Source organism: Oncorhynchus kisutch, linkage group LG19 (genome assembly GCF_002021735.2).
Source record: "Oncorhynchus kisutch isolate 150728-3 linkage group LG19, Okis_V2, whole genome shotgun sequence".
Taxonomy (NCBI): Eukaryota; Metazoa; Chordata; class Actinopteri; order Salmoniformes; family Salmonidae; genus Oncorhynchus; species Oncorhynchus kisutch.
This window is the reverse complement of record NC_034192.2, coordinates 16,932,853-16,954,646: the sequence shown is the minus strand read 5'-3', so window position 1 is coordinate 16,954,646 and position 21,794 is coordinate 16,932,853. Positions and strand designations below refer to the sequence as shown.

The following is a 21,794-nucleotide window of genomic DNA, read 5'->3' as shown; positions in this document are numbered from 1 at the left end:
TAAGACACGTGCTACTCAAATTCTATATGGTTATATTATGTAAGAACAATGGTGCAACACATAAAAAAATGATATCATTTTGTAACAAATGCACTTTCTCCCGCGGTGAAGAGGGGTTGCTGTCCGCGGTTCTAAAACAGTGCGCTATTGAATTGGCATGTTTTCCTAGACTATGTTGCTATGTGCATAATAGCCAGAGTTAACCAGCATATTGGTGTTGAGAACAACGCGGCGGAGGCAGCAGTGGAGTTAGGAGATGAGAAAACAGACCCCGCCTTTATAGTCTAAGAAAAGTGAGGAAATAATTAGGTCTTTAATCGACAGCCTAACTGTTAAATGTGCCTGGCTTTATAAATCATCAATATACACTACTGTTCAAAAGTTTGGAGTCACTTAGAAATGTCCTCGTGGGTTTGATTACAGGCTCTAACCAGAATAGTAAGAGTGGGAGGCCCCGGTGCACAACTGAGCAAGAGGACAAGTACATTAGTGTCTGTAGTTTGAGAAACAGACGCCTCACAAGTCCTCAACTGGCAGCTTCATTAAATAGTACCCGCAAAACACCACTCCGGGATGCTGGCCTTCTAGGCAGAGTTCCTCTGTCCAGTGTCTGTGTTATTTTGCCCATCTGATTCTTTTTTTTCTTTTTTATTGGCCAGTCTGAGATATGGGTTTTTCTTTGCAACTCTGCCGAGAAGGCCAGCATCCCGGAGTGGTGTTTTGCAGGTACTACAGCGTTTTCTAATGATCAACTAGCCTTTTAAAATGATAAACTTGGATTAGCTAACATAACATGCCATAAGAACACAGGAGTGATGGCTGCTGATAATGGGCCTCTGTACGCCTATGTAGATACTCCATTAAAAATCTGCTGTTTCCAGCTTCCATTAGACATTTATAACATTAACCATGTCTACACTATTTCTGATCAATTGGATGTTATTTTAAAATGGACCAACAAGAAAAAAAAGTGTTTTTCTTTCAAAAACAAGGACATTTCTAAGTGACCCCAAACTATTGAAAGGTCGTGTGAATCTAAATAAATCTGATAGATCCTGCTTGTGTTGGCTGGGAGTGTTTGTTTAATAGCGCCAAGCCTGACGCAACCACAACATGTCGGATAAACAACTTGACTAATTCGGCTGTTTTTAATCTTTGCTATGCTTTACACTTTTTTCCGTTAGAACAGCCTCTCTGGTATTAAGATTGTGTTTACACTGTTCCAAATTCTAGGAAAATAATCCTCTTTTATCTCCTTATATGTGTTACTATTATTATTATTATGATCATCATTAATAATAAGTCATGTCATTATCATTAGAAGGCTTTGTATAGTATCCTTGTATAACCAGCATTGAGCTGTAGGCCTAAGAACGCATCCTGTTTAGTGTTAACACAGTAACGTACTTTGGCCTATATCTCAATACTTATATAGGCTACTGTATCAATCATTCATTTGTTCATGTCATCACATGAGTCATTCAGGATTTGAAATGCAATAAAGCATTTTTTTTTTTAAATAACAAAGAGACCCTTGAATAATTAGCGTAAGGAATAAACCATTCCATTTGTTTTTAACATGCATTCAGGAATGAGACTTTAGTCTTTGCTGTAATAAAGTCTTCTTCTTTAGGCTATTTATTTATTTAGTGTCGTTTACATCGTTCCTAACGGTCAGAAAAAAACCATTGTAATCTACCACCACCTGTTTGGCACACGTAATATGCACACAGCGCTTGTTCCTTACCGTCGTTTTCTTTTTATCGCCAGTATTTTCCACAACTAGTCACATTTATTCCACACCTGATTTCCCCTTTACCTCCTGAACAACCAAACATTCCCCTGTTTTGATTTTATTTGTCAGGTCATTTGCATACATTTCACTGTCACATGTTTTACGGTGTTTGTTAGTACCAATTTATCGATGTGATTGTGATATGCTATAGATCAGACCCTATTGGTCACGTGCATGTGATGCGTACATGTATCACGTAAAGCGAGCAAGGCTTGAGGGAACAGGGAATGTTTTTCCTAAACGAAGGATTTCAGTAAGGTAACTTTTCAGTCAGAAATAGCTGCAATTATGTTGCAGCTTCAGCAACACAGACAGAGCGATAAACACTTTATGTTCTGTGGTGGTCGCTGTAGCAGGGAGGAGAGAGGGACAAGGGGTGCTAGTCACAGTCACTCACTGTCATTTTTGTATAACATAGCAAGTCTGAGCCCTGCCCGGCACAATCAAATCAATTGTGGTCAGATTCCCTCTAGTCATTTGTGTGTCTTAATTATTTAATCAAACAAACAGTGTGCTTAAAGCATCAGACAAGCTCAGTGCATATAGTTTATTTGATTAAAACACATAGGATGTGTCTATTATTTCTTTTAAGTTAAGAGCAAATTACTGTCTACCAATATTTTTGGGTTGTTGTCAGGGACAGCCCTAACACACACACACACACACACACACACAGGCTTACTAACACAGACACACACAGGCTGATCCCTAGAGCCTGGTGTTGTGATCATCTGGGTTCATTAACCTTTTCTCTACAGATTAGAGAGAGGGGGATAGGATGGGTTCTGCCTGGTAAAACTAGTGCTGCAGCTCTGCAGACTGCAAATCCCAAAATAGAACCAGCACAGCTACTGCCATGGATGCATCCCAAATGGCACCCTATTCCCTGTATAGTGTACTACTTTTGACCGGAGCCCTATAGGCCCTGGTCAAAAGTAGTACACAAGCATAAATAGGGTGCCATTTTTTGGACATCTCTCAGCGATGTTCTATCGATTCCAAGGATAATTTCATGTGCGTCTGAGTTCTTGCTGTTCACGCATGCAGAAATACAGCCGGTATGACGTAGCATTATGATTAGACAGCTCTCCAACACGTTTCTCCTATTTTTCTGCCTCTTCAGTCCAGGGTATATTGCATGGTGCTGCCCAGTGGCTCAGAGCAGAATGGTGAGAGGCTTTGTGGCAAATGTAGGAAACTGCAGTCAGAGGATGCTTGGGGAGAGGATTGTGCAATCTTGGAGGGTGAGGGAAAATGCTGTTTTATGGAAACACATTAACAGATGAAGTGATTTGGAGGGTATATGTAAGGATGCTCGTAGATGTATTAACTGAAAGGGGAGAAATGTTCCTTTAATGTCAACTCTGTTTTCATTAGGTAGAGGCCAAGGGCCATGTTTGGATGTTTGGACTGGCTGCTCCATAATAATGGATTAGATTTACATGGTGATTTTCCCCACTGCTTTCCAGTGCATTTTAGCACCCAAATAGTGTGGAAGGGTGGGTTTTAGTGCGAGTGCGTATGGATGTTTGCGCGCGTTTGCATGAGACTGTTTCACTATCGGCCGAACACAGATCCTCCCCTCTGCCAAGAGGCTTCTTATTGGCCGGTGATACCATAGCTTCCTGTCTGCCTAGTGTCCATGTTTCCTGACGCTAGGAAAAACGCGACAAGATATCCGGGATAGGGCAGTACCAGCTGTGTGCCTGGCTTGGCACACAGAGAGATGGGTTACACCTCTAGAGAAAGTGAGACACCATGCCATCTGGCAGAACTCCCCAGCAGTATGGGTATATGGGCTTTCAGTAACACCCAGGGGAGAACGACTGGCAATCTCATTGAAGCCACGGGAGTTCAAGGCTGACCACAGTACAGCAGGCATTGTTAGCAGAAAACAGGATCCGCCATTATAATGAATGGAAAGATTGCAATCTTTATGTGATTAAAGTGTTGAGGACAATCATCATACCAATAATTGCTTCGAATAAACAATCTGAACAGATGAAGTCAGAAGTTTACATACACCTTAGCCAAATACATTTAAACCTAGTTTTTCACAATTCCTGACATTTAATCCTAGTAAAAATTCCCTGTCTTAAGTCAGTTGGGATCATCACTTTATTTTAAGAAAGTGAAAGGTCAGAATAATACTAGAGAATGATTTATTTTCAGCTTTTATTTCTTTCATCACATTCCAAGTGGGTCAGAAGTTAACATACACTCAATATTTGGTAGCATTGCATTTAAATTGTTTAACTTGGGTCAAATGTATTGGGTAGCCTTCCACAAGCTTCCCACAATAAGTTGGGTGAATTTTGTCCCACTCTTCCTGACACAGCTGTTGTAACTGAGTCAGGTTTGTAGGCCTCCTTCGTGGCAAACGCTTTTTCAGTTCTGCCCACATTTTCTAAAGGATTGAGATGGCCAACCCAATACCATGACCTTGCTGTCCTGAAGCCATTTTGCCTCAACTTTGGAAGTATGCTTGGGGGCATTGTCCATTTGGAAGACCCACTTGCGACTAAGCTTTAACTTCCTGACTGATGTCTTGAGATGTTGCTTCAATATATCCACATACATTTCCAACATCATGATGCCATCTATTTTGTGAAGTGCACCAATTCTATTTTTTGGTGGACATTTCTCCAAAAAGCACAATCTTTGTCCCCATGTGCAGTTGGAAACAGTGGTATGGCTTTTTTTTAATGGTGGTTTTGGAGCAGTGGCTTCTTCCTTGCAGAGTGGCCTTTCAGGTTATGTCGATATAAGACTCGTTTTACTGTGGATATAGATACTTTTGTGCCTGTTTGCTGTTGTTCTGTGATTGACTTGCTCTTTCGCACCAAAGTACGTTTATCTCTAGGAGACAGAACGCGTCTCCATCCTGAGCAGTATGACGGCTGCGTGGTGGTGTTTATACTTGCGTACTATTGCTTGTACAGATGAACGTGGTACCTTCAGGCGCTTGAAAATTGCTCCCAAGGATAAGCCAGACTTGTGGTGGTCCACAATTTATTTTCTGAGGTCTTGTCTGATTTTCCCATGATGTCATGCAAAGAGGCACTGAGTTTGAAGATCGGCATTGAAATACATCCACAGGTCCACCTCCAATTGAGTAAAATTATGTCAATCAGAAGCTTCTAAAGCCATGACATCATTTTCTGGAATTTTCCAAGCTGTTTAAAAGCACAGTCAACTTAGTGTATGTAAACTTCTGACCCACTGGAATTGTGACAGTGAATTATAAGTGAAATAATCTGTCTGTAAACAATTGTTGGAAAAATTACTAAACGACTCGCCAAAACTATAGTTTGTTAATTAACAAGAAATTTGTGGAGTGGTTGAAAAACGAGTTAATGACTACAACCTAAGTATGTAAATGACTTCAACTGTACGTCCTTGAAACAATTATTTTAAAATTGCACACAGAAGACCTTATAAGGATCATTTAGATGCTAACGGCAGCCTGCAGGAGGCTTTATCCGGCTTACCTAAACTGAGAAAAATTGTCTGACAACTTGGATGACAAACACAGCAACAACAAAAAAACAGCCCTTTTTCAGGACCCTGTCTTTCAAAGATGATTTGAAAAATACAAATACACTTCACGGATCTTCATTGTAAAGGGTTTAAACACTGTTTCCCATCATTAAACAATTAATGAACATGCACCTGCGGAACGGTCGTTAAGACACTAACAGCTTACAGACAGAAGGCAATTAAGGTCACAGTTATGAAAACTTAGGACACTAAAGAGGCCTTTCTACTGACTCTGGAAAAACACGTCCAGGTCCCTGCTCAACTGTGTGAACGTGCCTTAGGCATGCTGCAAGGAGGCATGAGGACTGCAGATGTGGCCAGGGCAATAAATTGCAATGTCCGTACTGTGAGACGCCTAAGACAGCGCTACAGGGAGACAGGACAGTGGCAGTCCTCGCAATGGCAGACCACGTGTAACACCAGCACAGGTTCAGTACATCGGAACATAACACCTAAGGGACAGGTACAGGATGGCAACAACAACTGCCCGACACACAATCCCTCCATCAGTGCTCAGACTGTCTGCTATAGTCCAGCCCCTCTCAGCCTGAGGGCTTGTAGGCCTGTTGTAAGGCAGGTCCTCACTAGACAGCACCGACAACAACATCAACCATATGGGCACAAACCCACCGTCGCTGGACCAGACAGGACTGGCAGAAAGTGCTCTTCACTGACGAGTCGCGGTTTTGTCTCACCAGGGGTGATGGTCGGATTTGCGTTTATCGTCGAAGGAATGAGCGTTACACCGAGGCCTGTACTCTGGAGCGGGATTGATTTGAAGGTGGAGGTTTCGTCATGGTCTGGGGCGGTGTGTCACAGCATTATCGGACTGAGCTTGTTGTCATTGCATGCAATCTCAACGCTGTGCGTTACAGGGAAGACATTCTCCTCCTTCATGTGGTACCCTTCCAGCATGCTCATCCTGACATAACCCTCCAGCATGACAATGCCACCAGCTGTACTGCTCGTTCTGTGCGTGATTTCATACAAGACAGGAATGTCTGTGTTCTGCCATGGCCAGCGAAGAGCCCGGATCTCAATCCCATTGAGCACGTCTGGGACATGTTGAATCGGAGGGTGAGGGCTAGGGCCATTCCCCCCAGAAATGTCCAGGAACTTGCAGGTGCCTTGGTGGAAGAGTGGGGTAACATCTCACAGCAAGAACTGGCAAATCTGGAGCAGTCCATGAGGAGGAGATGCACTGCAGTTCTTAATGCAGCTAGTGGCCACACCAGAAACTGACTGTTACTTTTGATCTCCCCCCCCCCCCCTTTGTTCAGAGACAGATTCAATTTCTGTAATTCACATGTCTGTGGAACTTGTTCAGTTTATGTCTCAGTTGTTGAATCTTATGTTCATACAAATATTTACACATTAAGTTTGCTGAAAATAAACGCTGTTGAAAGTGAGAGGACGTTTCTTTTTTGTTGTTGCTGAGTTTATATCTACAGCCTAGTACACAGATTGTCTGTCTAAAAACATTTGTTTTTCTCAATACATTTTCACCCAAAAAGTGTAGCATTCACAACTTCCCTTGGCTGAGAACATTGTGGAGAGATGGTTTTGGAGTATGTGAAAGCCTGTATGGTATGTCTAGATGTGTCAATATCATCTTGTACAGTCTGCACAGAGCCAAGAGTGGCCTCCAGCCACAGAAATCAGTCACCCAACCTGACTAACACAAGCTAATTAAGAAGATAACATCCTGAAACCTAGTGTTGGTTAATGATTATCACAGATTCCTCTGAGGTAGGCATTTGAAACAGTGGATAATTAATATGAGGGAGTCAAATTTGGCAAAGTTGTCTTAGTAACACCAGCAGAGATACAAGTGATGCTGGGAGCGTAATTATACTGTGTGAGAGAAAGAGGTGGTAATCCATCCGTGATTTATGGAAATAGATATTTGGAGGTAAATGAACAAAGATCTTCACTCTGTGTGTGTGTGTGTGTGTGTGTGTGTGTGTGTGTGTCTGTCTCGTCCTCCAATAGCAAATGTATGAGAGCCGACAGAGGACGACAAGCTACAGGATCGAAATAACTGTCTGCTGCCATAGGCTTTTGCACTTGACTCGACCAGACTAGCGCCAGCCCAGCCCACACAGTCAGTCGAACACACACAGCTGCCTCTCCTCTCCACCCAACCAGCCCGGCGGTACGGTTCACCTACCAACGTCCAAGGCTTGCTCCGCAATCACGTAACCATGGCGATGGTACAGCAGCAGAGCAGAGGAGAGCAGCGCTGCATTTCAGATCTGTTCGGACGGCTGCATCTGAATTGGCACTGGTCAAAAGTACTGCACATTATACAGTAGGGAATAGGGTGCCATTAGAGACGCTGTTGCCGTCCTCTCTGTGGCCTGCTGGTTGCTTGGCTAGTGATCTAAGACTGTATCTAGGGATCTCAGAGATGATTGTCAAGCGTATTGGGTATGCGTATTTTAACTGACTTGTCCAGAAGGGCCCGTACAAAGCCGAACTCGACCGCTGCAGTAGAGGGAGAGAAATTATATTATTTATGCTGCTGCTGCTCTTGCTGTTCACGAGTGGAGCGTGGCACGTGACGGTTGTTGTTGTTGGCCAATCATAAGTCAACAAAGCAGCAATAGGGTACAGTCATAGAGCCTCGTGTGTAGCAACATTTTGGAGACATCAAATCAATGGAAGATGGAATTAAAAGGACGGAATAAGTTAAAGGAGAAGGATTGGCTACAACGACCAAGAGCCAACAGGTAGGCGGCTACTTAATATTCTGAATGGAGTTGCTGTAATTTGTAACTGTAGGATGAGAGAGCTAGCTAGGCTAATCGAGGCAGCAGCTATCTTAACTAGCTTGGCCCGGTCTGATGCAGTCAAGACAGTTACTACGTAATCATATTTGATGATCAATAATCTAGCTATATGGCAGCTGTTGGTCTAACATAGCACAAGTCTGCTTGGATGGTTGGTTGGTGTCTCTAGTCTCTCGCTCCCTGTTCCCGGTGTCACTTGCTCACAGTATGCCCAATCCCCCCGCCTGCTAGAGCAGCACCTCTCTCTCCCTCCTCTCACGCTGTATCTGCGCCGGTTAAAAAAGTAGCTTAGAAAGCTTTTCTTTCTCTTCCCTCACTCGGATTGGGTCTGGATCCGACCAGGTCTTTATGGAACGGGTCTAGTTGTCCACGGGTCCATTCGGAACGGGTCTCTGTTTTAAAAATGTATTTATGAAAACAGGTCCGGGTGGGAAAGCCCCAGGTCCATTTCAGAACAGGGCCCGTGTAGACCTCTAATGTAGGGAGAACTAGGCTGTCTGGGAAGGCTCTTCCGTCAACACTACTATAGTCTACACACAATGAGAACATCTTGCCGCTTACTTGATTACTAAGTTGTTGGGAAAGAGCTTGCAAGAAAGACATTTCACTGTACTGCACGTGACAAAACTTACAATGTAACAGAACCCACACACACACACACACACTATCCCCACTGACTTAACCTGTTATTGCAGACAGAGATGGACAGACAGTCATCAGTCTAGATGAGCTGCCACTAATGGAGAAAAGGGGGTGAGAAGAGGAAAAGGGGGAACATTTCTAGTGTGTGAAATACAGAAGATCAATCCATTAAGAAATTAATCTGCAGTCTCACTGAAATCATTAGAAGTAGAGTTAATGGGAGACATTACGCCCTACGTCCCAAATGGCGCCCTATTCTCTACATAGTGCACTACTTCTGACCAGAGCCCTATGGGGCCCGGTCAAAAGTAATGCACTATATAGAGAATAGGGCGCCATTTGAGACACAGCCTGGGTCTACGAGGCCGAGTGGAATGTTAATTGACAAATTGATAAATGTGAAGTAGCTACACTGAATTAAAGCTGACGCAAATAAATTGACATGGAAAGAGTGGAAGATGCAACAACTCATGAAGTGGCATGGCACAGTGTCTCTCTTTTTTTTAAAAAAGGCAATCTCAATTGCATCAGGTCAAGTGCATCGGATTTCAGCGGGGTGACAAAATGATAAAGGAGCAATTTTTCATGGCGAGAAATCTGCGCCGAAATCCAATTTATGCCTTTTTATAGTAGAGGAATTAATTTAATCCCAAAATATTAAATAACCGTGAATATTATAAATGGTGAACGTATTACTTCTTGACAAGGCGTTTTTTCAGAATCATTCTCGGCTCCAGAGCATTTTATGGAATAAGGAATGATGAGATGTGTGGAGAAAGTCTCAAATCAGATCTGGTGTTTCTGATCCTGGCCATTTGAAAAATGAGTCAGCTTCTCCATCTTATAGAAGAAAATATTTCAAGGCGTGATATTAACTATTTTGTGCTTAGGATGATACTGTGTATTGCATTTCAGAACAGTTATTTATATGGAAATAAACTAGAAATATGAGTACTGTATAATAAAGATAGAAGTTGGAAAAAAAGTAGCTCAGGGCAAAACAGATTCTAAATTTCCATCATTTAAAAACAGAGCAAGAGAGGCAAAAACAAAACTAAAGTTTGAGTCTACTTTCTAATTGCAAGGCCTACTTCAGATGCACATTTCTTTACTACTGCCAATAAGTACGATGTGTCTGCAATGTTCCCTGCCATCCACATCAGTCTACTAGACACAAACGTGGGTCAATGAGGAACTCCACCGGAGAACGATAGAAGAGGGAGATGGGCGAGAGGAGAGGAGGAAAGAGGGAAAAACCTCCAGTGAATGCCAGTGGTCGTGCCGAGGTAATTACTTAATGACTCGTTAGAGCAAATAAAGAATGTTAATCAGCGCCTGGCGATGGGAGACGGTTTACAAACCGATACTCATTAACTACTCAGCAACAAGACATACCCTACTGATCCCACGCTCAATCTACAGACAGAGCAGACATACCCGACTGATCCCCCGCTCAATCTACAGACAGAGCAGACATACCCAACTGATCCCCCGCTCAATCTACAGACAGAGCAGACATACCCGACTGATCCCCCGCTCAATCTACAGACAGAGCAGACATACCCCACAGATCCCACGCTCAATCTACAGACAGAGCAGACACAACCCACTGATCCCCCGTTCAATCTACAGACAGAGGAGACATACCCCACTGATCCCCCGCTCAATCTACAGACAGAGCGGACATACCCCACCGATCCCCCGCTCAATCTACAGACAGAGCAGACATAACCCACCGATCCCCTGCTCAATCTACAGACATACCCCACTGATCCCCCGCTCAATCTACAGACAGAGCAGACACAACCCACCGATCCCCCGCTCAATCTACAGACAGAGCAGACACAACCCACCAATCCCCCGCTCAATCTACAGACAGAGCAGACACAACCCACCGATCCCCCGCTCAATCCACAGACAGAGCAGACATACCCCACTGATCCCCCGCTCAATCTACAGACAGAGCAGACACAGACCACCGATCCCCCGCTCAATCCACAGACAGAGCAGACACAACCCACCGATCCCACGCTCAATCTACAGACAGAGCAGACACAACCCACTGATCCCCCGTTCAATCTACAGACAGAGGAGACATACCCCACTGATCCCCCGCTCAATCTACAGACAGAGCGGACATACCCCACCGATCCCCCGCTCAATCTACAGACAGAGCAGACATAACCCACGATCCCCTGCTCAATCTACAGACATACCCCACTGATCCCCCGCTCAATCTACAGACAGAGCAGACACAACCCACCGATCCCCCGCTCAATCTACAGACAGAGCAGACACAACCCACCAATCCCCCGCTCAATCTACAGACAGAGCAGACACAACCCACCAATCCCCCGCTCAATCTACAGACAGAGCAGACACAACCCACCGATCCCCCGCTCAATCCACAGACAGAGCAGACATACCCCACTGATCCCCCGCTCAATCTACAGACAGAGCAGACACAGACCACCGATCCCCCGCTCAATCCACAGACAGAGCAGACACAACCCACCGATCCCCCGCTCAATCCACAGACAGAGCAGACCACTGATCCCCCGCTCAATCCACGGACAGAGCAGACACAGACCACTGATCCCCCGCTCAATCTACAGAGGGAGCAGACCACTGATCCCCCGCTCAACCTACAGACAGAGCAGACCACTGATCCCCCGCTCAAACCAGACAGAGCAGACCACTGATCCCCCGCTCAACCCACAGACAGAGCAGACCACTGATCCCCCAATCAATCCACAGAGGGAGCAGACCACTGATCCCCCACTCAATCCACAGAGGGAGCAGACCACTGATCCCCCACTCAATCCACAGAGGGAGCAGACCACTGATCCCCCACTCAATCCACAGAGGGAGCAGACCACTGATCCCCCACTCAATCCACAGAGGGAGCAGACCACTGATCCCCCACTCAATCCACAGAGAGCGCAGACACAGACCACTGGCCCGCCGCTCAATCCGCAGACACAGACCACTGGCCCGCCGCTCAATCCACAGACAGCGCAGACACAGACCACTGGCCCGCCGCTCAATCCACAGACAGCGCAGACACAGACCACTGGCACCCAGCTCAATCCACAGACAGCGCAGACCACTGGCCCGCCGCTCAATCCACAGACAGCGCAGACAGACCACTGATCCCCCGTTCAATCCACAGACAGCACAGACCACTGATCCCCCACTCAATCCACAGACAGCGCAGACAGACCACTGATCCCCCGTTCAATCCAGACAGCACAGACCACTGATCCCCCACTCAATCCACAGACTGATGTGTAATTCCTCTCTGGACTACATGGTTTATCATTTAGGCTGACTGTATTCCTCAACATGCTTTTTCCCTGACTGCTCCTCCTTCCGCCTGAAATCCCCTTCCCGCTGTGTGTGTGTGTGTGTGTGTGTGTGTGTGTGTGTGTGTGTGTGTGTGTGTGTGTGTGTACGCTCATTGTCTTGTTCTTCTATCCTCAAGGGGTCCTGAAATAACCAAATGACCCCACAAGGGTAGGTAGTAAAACACGGAACATTCTCCCTCGTGACGACATTTCACACATCCCCATGAGGACAAAAGCTATTTTAAGTTTAGGGGTAAGATTTAGGGGTTAAGTTTAAGGGAAATAGGATTTTGAACGGAAATACATTTTATATTTCCACAAGGATAAAATAACAAGTGGGGGGGTCCCAGATACAGCAGGGGTCCTTCTCTCTCTCCTCTTGGTGCCTGTAGTTATAGTGCCCCATGCTTGATCACAGACACTAACTCCATATTCATAGGGCATCTAAATGGGCAAATGGTTTCAGCGCCGTTAACATTAGTTCTGTTTAGAGCATCTGTCAGAGATGCTCAGTGTCAGCAAGGTCTCAGACCGTACACCAACCAGCCACGCTAAACACCTTGCTAGTATAGCACTGCTAACAGAGCAGGTTGACTCTCTTCGCTTAATTGGTCTTCTTTCGCAGTGTTCTGTTGCCGTTATTAAAACCAACCTTCATATCTATGCATCGGCTGACAGTGGAGACGCCGTCAGAGCTAGACTATAATATGTCTGGTTTATTATTCTGAATTGCCAGCACCGTCAAAATGTACCATTTTCTATTTCTTAAGTGCACACAAGCATTTTTCTACACCCGCAATAAAACCCGTTAAATATGTGGATGTCACCAATAACATTTGATTTGATTTAAGTGGACATATGGAGACCCACAAATACCATACCCCCCAAGACATGCTAACCTCTCACCATCACAATAAGGGAAGTTAGCATTTTTTTTGGGGGGGGGGATACTTTCTCACTCATCATTATTCACAATATCCCGAATCATGGTAGCAAATATATAAGTAGAGAAGAAGTCAAAGTTAAAAAAAAAAATAATAATTTTAAAAACAGATGAGAGAATCACTTCTGAGTCACTTCACCCCAGGAAGAATAGCTTCTGCTTCCTCAACAGCTAATGAGGATCCGAATAAGGGGGATTTCTCCCTCTGGGCTCCTTGCTTCCCTGTTCTTCCCTTCTCTGTCCCTCTCTCAGCCTCTCTCTTCCAATCCCTGCCTTTGTCCCTCTCTCAGCCTCTCTCTTCCAATCCCTGCCTCTGCCCCTCTCTCAGCCTCTCTCTTCCAATCCCTGCCTATGTCCCTCTCTCAGCCTCTCTTCCAATCCCTGCCTCTGTCCCTCTCTCAGCCTCTCTTCCAATCCCTGCCTCTGTCCCTCTCTCAGCCTCTCTCTTCCAATCCCTGCCTCTGCCCCTCTCTCAGCCTCTCTCTTCCAATCCCTGCCTATGTCCCTCTCTCAGCCTCTCTTCCAATCACTGCCTCTGCCCCTCTCTCAGCCTTTCTCTTCCAATCCCTGCCTCTGCCCCTCTCTCGGTCACTCACTATCCCTCCCTTTCCCCTCTTGACCCCTCAGTGCCAGGACCAGCAGGCAGGACTTAGTTGAGAGCTATTGGACAGACAGGACTGAATGCCCACCTCATTCCTCCCTTCATTATTACATGGAATGTCCCTCACCTCTCCGCCATGACTTCTTGGCATAACTCCTTGGCCGTGACACCACCATGGAGTTCTTGCCTGCTTCCCACAGGCACACTGCCTGCTGCAGCCCCCTTAATGACTCCTGACCAGACCCCTACACTCACACAAGTTATATTATCGTATTCCATTCACTCTGTACTGACATCCCGACTGCTCCTGTATAAAGCCCAGCAGTACTACCATAGGTCATCTTCCAGGAAACGCGTGTAGCTTCCTCCTGACAGCACGGAGCCTCTCTCTCCCCAGCGTCCACACTGACAAACAGAAAAAGACCCCCAGAGCTCACCAGTCCTCTCCTAAACAACTTCAGCCAATCCAATAGAGGACCCATACTAGACCTGGGCGATAAGAGACCTATGGGAGATATAGACAAACAGTAATAACTATTTTGCTCGATAACAACAAATAGGATGTTTTGTTTAAATGGAGAGTTACTTTAAATTGGAGGCAGGGCTCTTCAAAGCATTTGCCAACATATTTGTGCATATTGGCCGATAGGCAATATTACTTACGAACTGAAGAAAGTGGGAACTCAAAACGCTTATCTAGATTGCTAACTCTAAATATGATATTGTTGCTAGATTGCCATGTAGGCTAATTGATTCATCTAAAATGTAGGCTAGCGTCCTACAAAAACTTTCCAGAGCTAGGCCTATAGGCTACTTGATGTAGGCCTCGTTCGTCACTGCAAATGGAGTACACCGCACCAAACTAATTACAGCCTACACCGGCTGCAAAGTGGTGCCATGAACTCAATATTGAGAAATGATATATGACTATCCTCTCTGTAACTAGACAGTAGTTGCTTTAAAAAAAATACGATTTTTCTCTCAAAAGCATTTTGAGCAATGGTAATGTGCTTGTGCTTCTCAGAATCCATCTTTCCCTCCTCCGTGCGCATAATGGAGAGAATTGGCAACCGACAGCGACACAGGGATGGGCAGATACTTTCACAGCTGGAATCAACATAATGCATAGGCTATTACTGTTGAACAAATAATAGTGGCATATACAAAATGTGGATTTATATTAAGACGCAAGGAGGAAAGCAGTGTCGTTCCTGTTTGAAAAATGTTCAGTGCAGAGTGAATCTCGAGCGCGAGGTACTGCCTGGTTGAGTGACAGTGGGTGGGGCTTGGTGTGAGCAACCCACTGGTTCCAGCATGAACCCCCCCCCCCACCCGAGCAACCCACTGGTTCCAGCATGAAGCACAACATCTTAGTTCTTGCATCATCAAAGGAAGGACATTTGTTTGAAAACAAGCAGCAACAAAGGAACAAAAATAGAGATATAAAAAGCGATAGCTTAGCGTTGCTACAGAGCAAAGGCAATACGAGAAGACGCAGATGGAATGGCAGCCTTGATCCTGTCTGATAGATGTATTTAGATGGTGTTGATGAGAGAGAAAAGCACCTAGTGCAGGTGAACATTTTAATTATTTCCCTGACAGGGGAAACCGTGATTCACATTTCACACAGCATGTCACTCAACTTCCTCACATCTTTTACACCTCTTTATGGTGTTACAGTGCCTCCAGAGATTATTGACACCCCTCAACTTCCTCACATCTTTTACACCTCTTTATGGTGTTACAGTGCCTCCAGAAATTATTGACACCCCTCAACTTCCTCACATCTTTTACACCTCTTTATGGTGTTACAGTGCCTCCAGAGATTATTGACACCCCTCAACTTCTTCCACATTTTCTTGTGTTACAGCCTGAATTCAATTATTTTGTCAAAGTGGAATTATGTTTTTCAATCTTTTTTTACAAATCATTCAAAAGCTGAAATGTCTTGTGTCAATAAGTATTCAACCCCTTTGTTATGGTAAACCTAAATAAGTTCAGGGATAAAAATGTGCTTAACTAGTCACATAAGAATTTGTTCTCAAATTATTTACAATGACAGCCTACCAAAAGGCCTCCTGCGGGGAAGGGGGCAAAAATGTTTATTTTTTTTTTACAAATAAAAAATATATAGGACAAAACATATCACAACAAGAGAGACACCACAACACTAGACCTAAGACAACATAGCATGGCAGCAACACAGCATGGTAGCAACACAGCATGGCAGCAACACAGCATGGCAGCAGCACAGCATGGCAGCAGCACAAAACACAAGTTAGATGGAATCACTCTGTTTGCAATAATAGTGTTTAACATGATTTTAAATGAGTACCCCGTTTCTGTACCCCACTACAAAACACAGGCGTTCTTCCTAACTCAGTTGCCGGAGAGTAAGGAAACCGCACAGGGATTTCACCATGATGCCAATGGTGATTTTAAAACAGCTACTGAATTGAATGGCTGTGATAGGAGAAAACTGAGGATGGATCAACATTGTAGTTACTCCACAATACTAACCTAATTGACTGAGTGAAAAGAAAGCTAGCTAGTTTTGTATTCTGTACAGGCAAACATTGAATCTAGTTGGAGGTGATTGGGGTTAGCTATTGAACTAGACAAAGTGGACTCTTGCTACTACATCACTTTTACTCTTGAAATATTTGGTTGTTGACTACACGACCTTACACTGTTTAACACATGGCCTCGCATGTGAATCCTTAAAAAGATGGGTTGAGCTAAGGCTTAAGAAGGTGAATGGTGCTGAATAGGTGTAGACAAAGAGCTATCCAGTAGGTGTACCAAAACATTCAAGGGCCATTTTCTCAAAAGTGGAGTTACCAAAAGTTTCAAAGCAGAATTACTTCCCCATTGTTCCTCAACTGTTGTGTATGATATACAATTTTATAGCTCTACAACCTTCTAGTCTCTACTTTTATTATATATAAAAAACAATTTAAAAGTTGCTACATTGGACCGACTCAAGCCGGTCGGTCACAAATGTGGATTAAGTCAAGGGATATGAATACTTTCTGAAGGTATATTAAACACTGTCCCTAGTGGTCAGGCAGGGTGACAGGTTAAGCAGTGTATTACAGTACACTACAAAAGCCTATAGCCAACATGCTACAGCTACATTATTTAGGCCTTCTGACTACCGCAAACAAACCTACGCTTTTGAGAGACGTGTGCGCACAAGTGTATGAGAATCTTCATCAGCATAAGTCACCTTCTGTGAATTTTGAAGCATTTACATAATTTTTTAAAAAGTACATAGAGCACAAAAGGCTTCATAATTCATAAAGGTCATGTTAAATGACTGATATTATCTCATAGAACAAAACGTAGATCTCGTAAGCCTGAGTTACCTGCCATTATTTCCGGTGTTCATCCCAAAACCCTATTCTTTCCCCATTCATTTTCCCCACAGGAGCAGCTGAATGAACCAGAGGTAACTCATATCCGGGTTTTAGGACTACAAGCTGGCGAGCTCTATAATGCATGGTACCTAACAGCAGCAGGCACAACACAGCATGACTTACTGGCCCTTCTACTACATCCCTGTCATCATGCATCTTTAACACGCAGGGATTCAACCAGCACAATCCAGTACGATTCACGCTATGGCTGCTACTACTGTAAACGCTGCTGAAAAACTACACATACAGATGTATGTACACATGCAAAGACACTAACACACACACACCTCCTTTCATCCTCCTCCTCAATACTCATTTAATGAGAATCAGCTACAATACAAAGCAGCATTGCCTTCAACAACAGTAATGTCCCGTAAGGGTTTGTACTAACACCATGTGAAATGCTACTGAAGGGGGAAAAAAGTCATTAGGAGTGTACGAACCCATCCATTTCCTTTAAAGACAGACTGATCCAGCTAGTCAGTGGAGCTTTCTGACAAGATCCAGACATTAAAGCCAAGTCCAACAACACACACACACAAAGAGAATCTGCCTCAGAGAGAGATGTCCTAGACTAACAGCTTTCAATTATATCTGAAATCACCAACCCTCAGACTTCTTCTTTATTCAGTGATGGAGAGTTCTTCCTTTTCATCCCAAAGTGATGGAGAGTGAACATCTCAGCATAACTGAAATTAATGAAATGGATCAAATCTAACTTTATTTAACGTGCATTCACTCCGACGTCAGCCCTCATTTGGCCCCATAGAATACTGGGTAATAATAAATTACTGCCAGCTAGCTGTGACGCAGCACCATCAAAAGTTGAACTGAGTGAGAGTGTGCGTATACAGGTTAGTGTGTGTGTGAGAGTGAGGGAGAAAGCGAGCGACAGAAAGCTTCAGACATAAGCGTAATTAGCCTGCTCATTCTCCGGCATGAACACCCCAAAATCGCTATATCCCTTTCTATCTCTTACCCGCTCCCTCAAAAACAAAGACAGCACATCAAACCATCATGTTACGTGTCAGGCGGAGCACGTTTGAAGGTTGGTTGGCTTTGTAAGCTTTCAAGGCTCATCAGCAGACAGCACACGAAGATGCATAGAAACAGTGCAAAGCAGGCCAGGAGACTTTGAGGATCTGACAGACAGAGAGACAGGGACAAGGAAAGAGAGGGTAGTCAAAAGCAACAGAAACAACTATTTTCTGTTTCACGCTTCAGTAAGCAAACAACTGCAATCCCCCGGGTTCACAACCCACCTTCTCACCATGCCTTTAGAGCACCCCCTGGAGTGGCAGAGCAGCCATTTATTCATCATCTAGGAACACAAAACACACTAGAGCACATACACTCCCCCCTAACCCCACCCTCACTCACACACACACATCATTTGAGATGCTTTACTCTCTGCATATCAATGTTTGAGGCTCAGTTCAGTTTACACAACACAAGAGAACATTAAGTCCTCAATGTAATGAAACATTCATAACAAATAATGTACACCACATTAACTCACACAGCAGGGATCCAAGCAAGCTCTATTGTGAGAGGAGAGCTTATTAAAACATTTAAACTAATATCTCTTCACGGCTTGGTATTCCCTTGAGTGAGGGAAGCGGAGGGACCGGTGTACTTGAATTCAAACGCATACGCTACTATCTAGTCTTCGGCTATCTATTCCAGCATACGCTACTATCTAGTCTTCGGCTATCTATTCCAGCATACGCTACTATCTAGTCTTCGGCTATCTATTCCAGCATACGCTACTATCTAGTCTTCGGCTATCTATTCCAGCAATGGAAGCTCAAAAAATATTTTTTTCCCTTAAAATGAGAGAAGCGGCTGGGAGAGGGGGACTCACCAACCTACAAAACACATTATCTAGTCTTTGGCTTTGGCTCTTCCCTTCAGCAAGGGAAGAGAGGAGGGAGTAAGAAGAGGACAGAGGACAGAGGAAGAGGAGGGTGGACGAAGAGGGAGGACGAGGGACTCACTGATGTACTCAAAGACGTAGACAACGAAGAAAGGCGTGACGAGGTCGTTGATGCCCTGCACGTAGCCGCTGGCCGGGTGGCGGATCGCCCAGATGAACAGGATACGCTCAAAGATCTGACGGACAGACAGAGGAACACAGTCAGCACACACACACACTGTGTATAGAGCACAGTACATAGAGGAACATGGAAGCTACTTCTAGAATCATTATGCACAAGCTTTTGTTTAAAGACTATTTGTAAATTGAGTACAATAAGTAAGTTTTGATGTGCTAGTCAAAGTCCAATTTAAGGCTAATAGTCAATCTAGCCATTGACGATATGCCTAAAGAGGAACAGACACGTCAATGTAAAACAGTGAATAATGTAGATGTACTTCTGTTTTAATATGTTAAGACTTCCTTTAACAAGGTCACACGATGGTTTCAAACCAACACAGAACAGCCCCGTCCCATGCCCACCAATCAATCAAAGAGCAATATCAGATGAAGTTAGAAATAATGCATGTTTTAATCGTCGACATAAAGGTTTGATTGTGTGAGAGAAGTGAGGAGATTGGACAGAAGAGGATAGGACAAGCATGTGTGGTGAGCGGTGACGTGGAATTGGAGCGTGTTCCAGAATGTCCTATTAATGTTCTTGGAACTGAAGAACACACGACACTTCAACATCAATTTCCCATCGACGGGTTGGACCCGTCTGCCTCGTTACTGCTGCGGGATCAACAACTTTCCTTTGTCCTTTTCTTCTTTCTCCAATCTATTCTGCAAGGCAAACACTTCCATCTTCGTTACAGGCTCTGTCTGAGGGTTTTAAATGTTTCACCTTGCTGCTGTCAGGCCCCCGAGAATTAAAGGAGGCTTGAAGTTCAGCGCAAATCAACCACGCAAATCAAACATACAAATTAGCCGTGTCCCAAATGGCACACCATTCCCCCCCTTAATAGTGCACTACTTTTGACCAGGGCTCATAGCATGCCGGTCAAAAGTAGTGCACTATATAGGGAATAGGGTGCCATTTATATTTTCATTCTCTTCCTCTTCCCTCTTCCAGTCTGGCCCCTGAATGTCTGTGCCGGTGTTCTGACATGTCAAGCGATGCATCACACGTGCAGAGTGCTTTCTCGGACGCCATGTTTCTGTCATTTTTCTAAATAAACACATTTCTCAAATTGTGATCGCCCCGGCCTCAAAAAAAAAACATGTTGGTTGGCTGCCTGGGGTACTGGCGTGTTATGCTAGCTAGTATGGTTTGGCGATGTACATGGACATGTAAGGGATTCCCACCCCCCTACTGCTGCCCCCCCCCCCCGCTTTCATCATCAAAGTCACATCTATCATAGTGGGGTGGGGAGGGGAGAGGGGGGGGGGCTAATGTGAGTTTCTCCCCTTTCACAGCCCCACCCTCTCTCCTCATCTATGTTATTCCCTTGGCCTCCTCCACCTTCCCTCTCTTTTGGCCCTCTCCGTCCCTGAAACAACCCACGTTTTTGTTCCTCATCTCCCTGCAGCCAGAATTCATGGTCAGAAGCCCATCAGAGGGTGAAACTTAAACACTAAACCAGGTGGAGGAAATCAATGGCCAGAGAGAGAGCGTGAGAGAGAGCGTGAGTGAGAGAGAGAGAGAGAGAGAGAAAGAGAGGCCAATAGTGAACACATTATCCATTTATTTGCTTTTCAGACACCCTCCACCCTGACCACTCCAAGGCAGCTCCTGCGCGTCAATAAGAGACTGAAGAGGCTGAAAGACACTGCCTGAAGCCAGAATAATAAATCATAGTCATTCTAAATAAATCAATGGAACGACAACAGCAGCAGAGTCACAGGTGAAGTGCGTTGACCTCTTGGTGGTAACTGATTAGAATGGGGTCAATGTGTGATCAGGGGAGGACAGGGTTGAACCGTGTCAGTGTGTGAGGGTTAGGTCCAGACAGTGTGTCGTGTAATGGTTACGCAGTGTACAGGCTGGCCATCAAGCCACAATGACTTTGAGTGGTCAGCAGACTGGACCCCGATCTCCATGTTATTTTGCCCAAAAATGTAGTAGTGAAGTGTTGGCTTGGCTATTACAGATCTGGGATAAGGCAAGATTTACAATAATTAAATAATTATATATATTTTTTTAAATGGGACAAAAGCCTACTAAAAACCATAGGACCTGGTGAGTTATGTATGTTTTAAGCCAATAGCTTGTACATACTTCAGTGCACCATCACTGAATTATTCCAATTTGATCATGCATAAAAGCACGACTTGCTTGGACGAGCATTAGGCTTTCACCCCTGTCACCCTCCTCATCATTCTCCTCTTTCCACCCACAGTGCTGCATTGCCTCCTCAAGGAAAATCACCAGGAGACAGAAATGTATGTACGGCCACACACACACGCACACGAACAAACACACACGCGCGTGCTTCTCTCTCGCTCTAGCTTTACGTCCCCATTAGCGCACTGCTAATGTGTGAACAGCATGTCTACAGCCATAGTGGTCCACCGAGGCCAACTTCATGTCCAGTGCTGTAGGTCTCTTAGGGAGAGACCTCTACCCACACAGTGAGACAGACAGATTCCATGTCAGTGCCTAACAAAAACTAAAATGTTGCATTAGCCAGCCATTTGCGGTGTCAGGAGAGTCATACCGTGCCTATAGAAACCCTACACCTACTTCAGCTTTTTTTTCTCCACAGTTTGTTGCGTTACAAAGTGAGACTTAAATGTA

The 21,794-nt window shown here is 44.6% G+C and overlaps 1 protein-coding gene across 1 annotated transcript in view; it reads right to left on the bottom strand.

Annotated features, from left to right (window-relative positions):
• Positions 1–21,794, bottom strand: part of LOC109864391 (TBC1 domain family member 22B-like) — a 170,981-nt gene that overhangs the window by 99,537 nt on the left and 49,650 nt on the right. Inside the window, exon 10 of the mRNA XM_031798280.1 lies at positions 19,077–19,191. Coding sequence (XP_031654140.1) covers positions 19,077–19,191 — 115 coding nt within the window. The remainder of the gene's footprint in view (positions 1–19,076; positions 19,192–21,794) is intronic.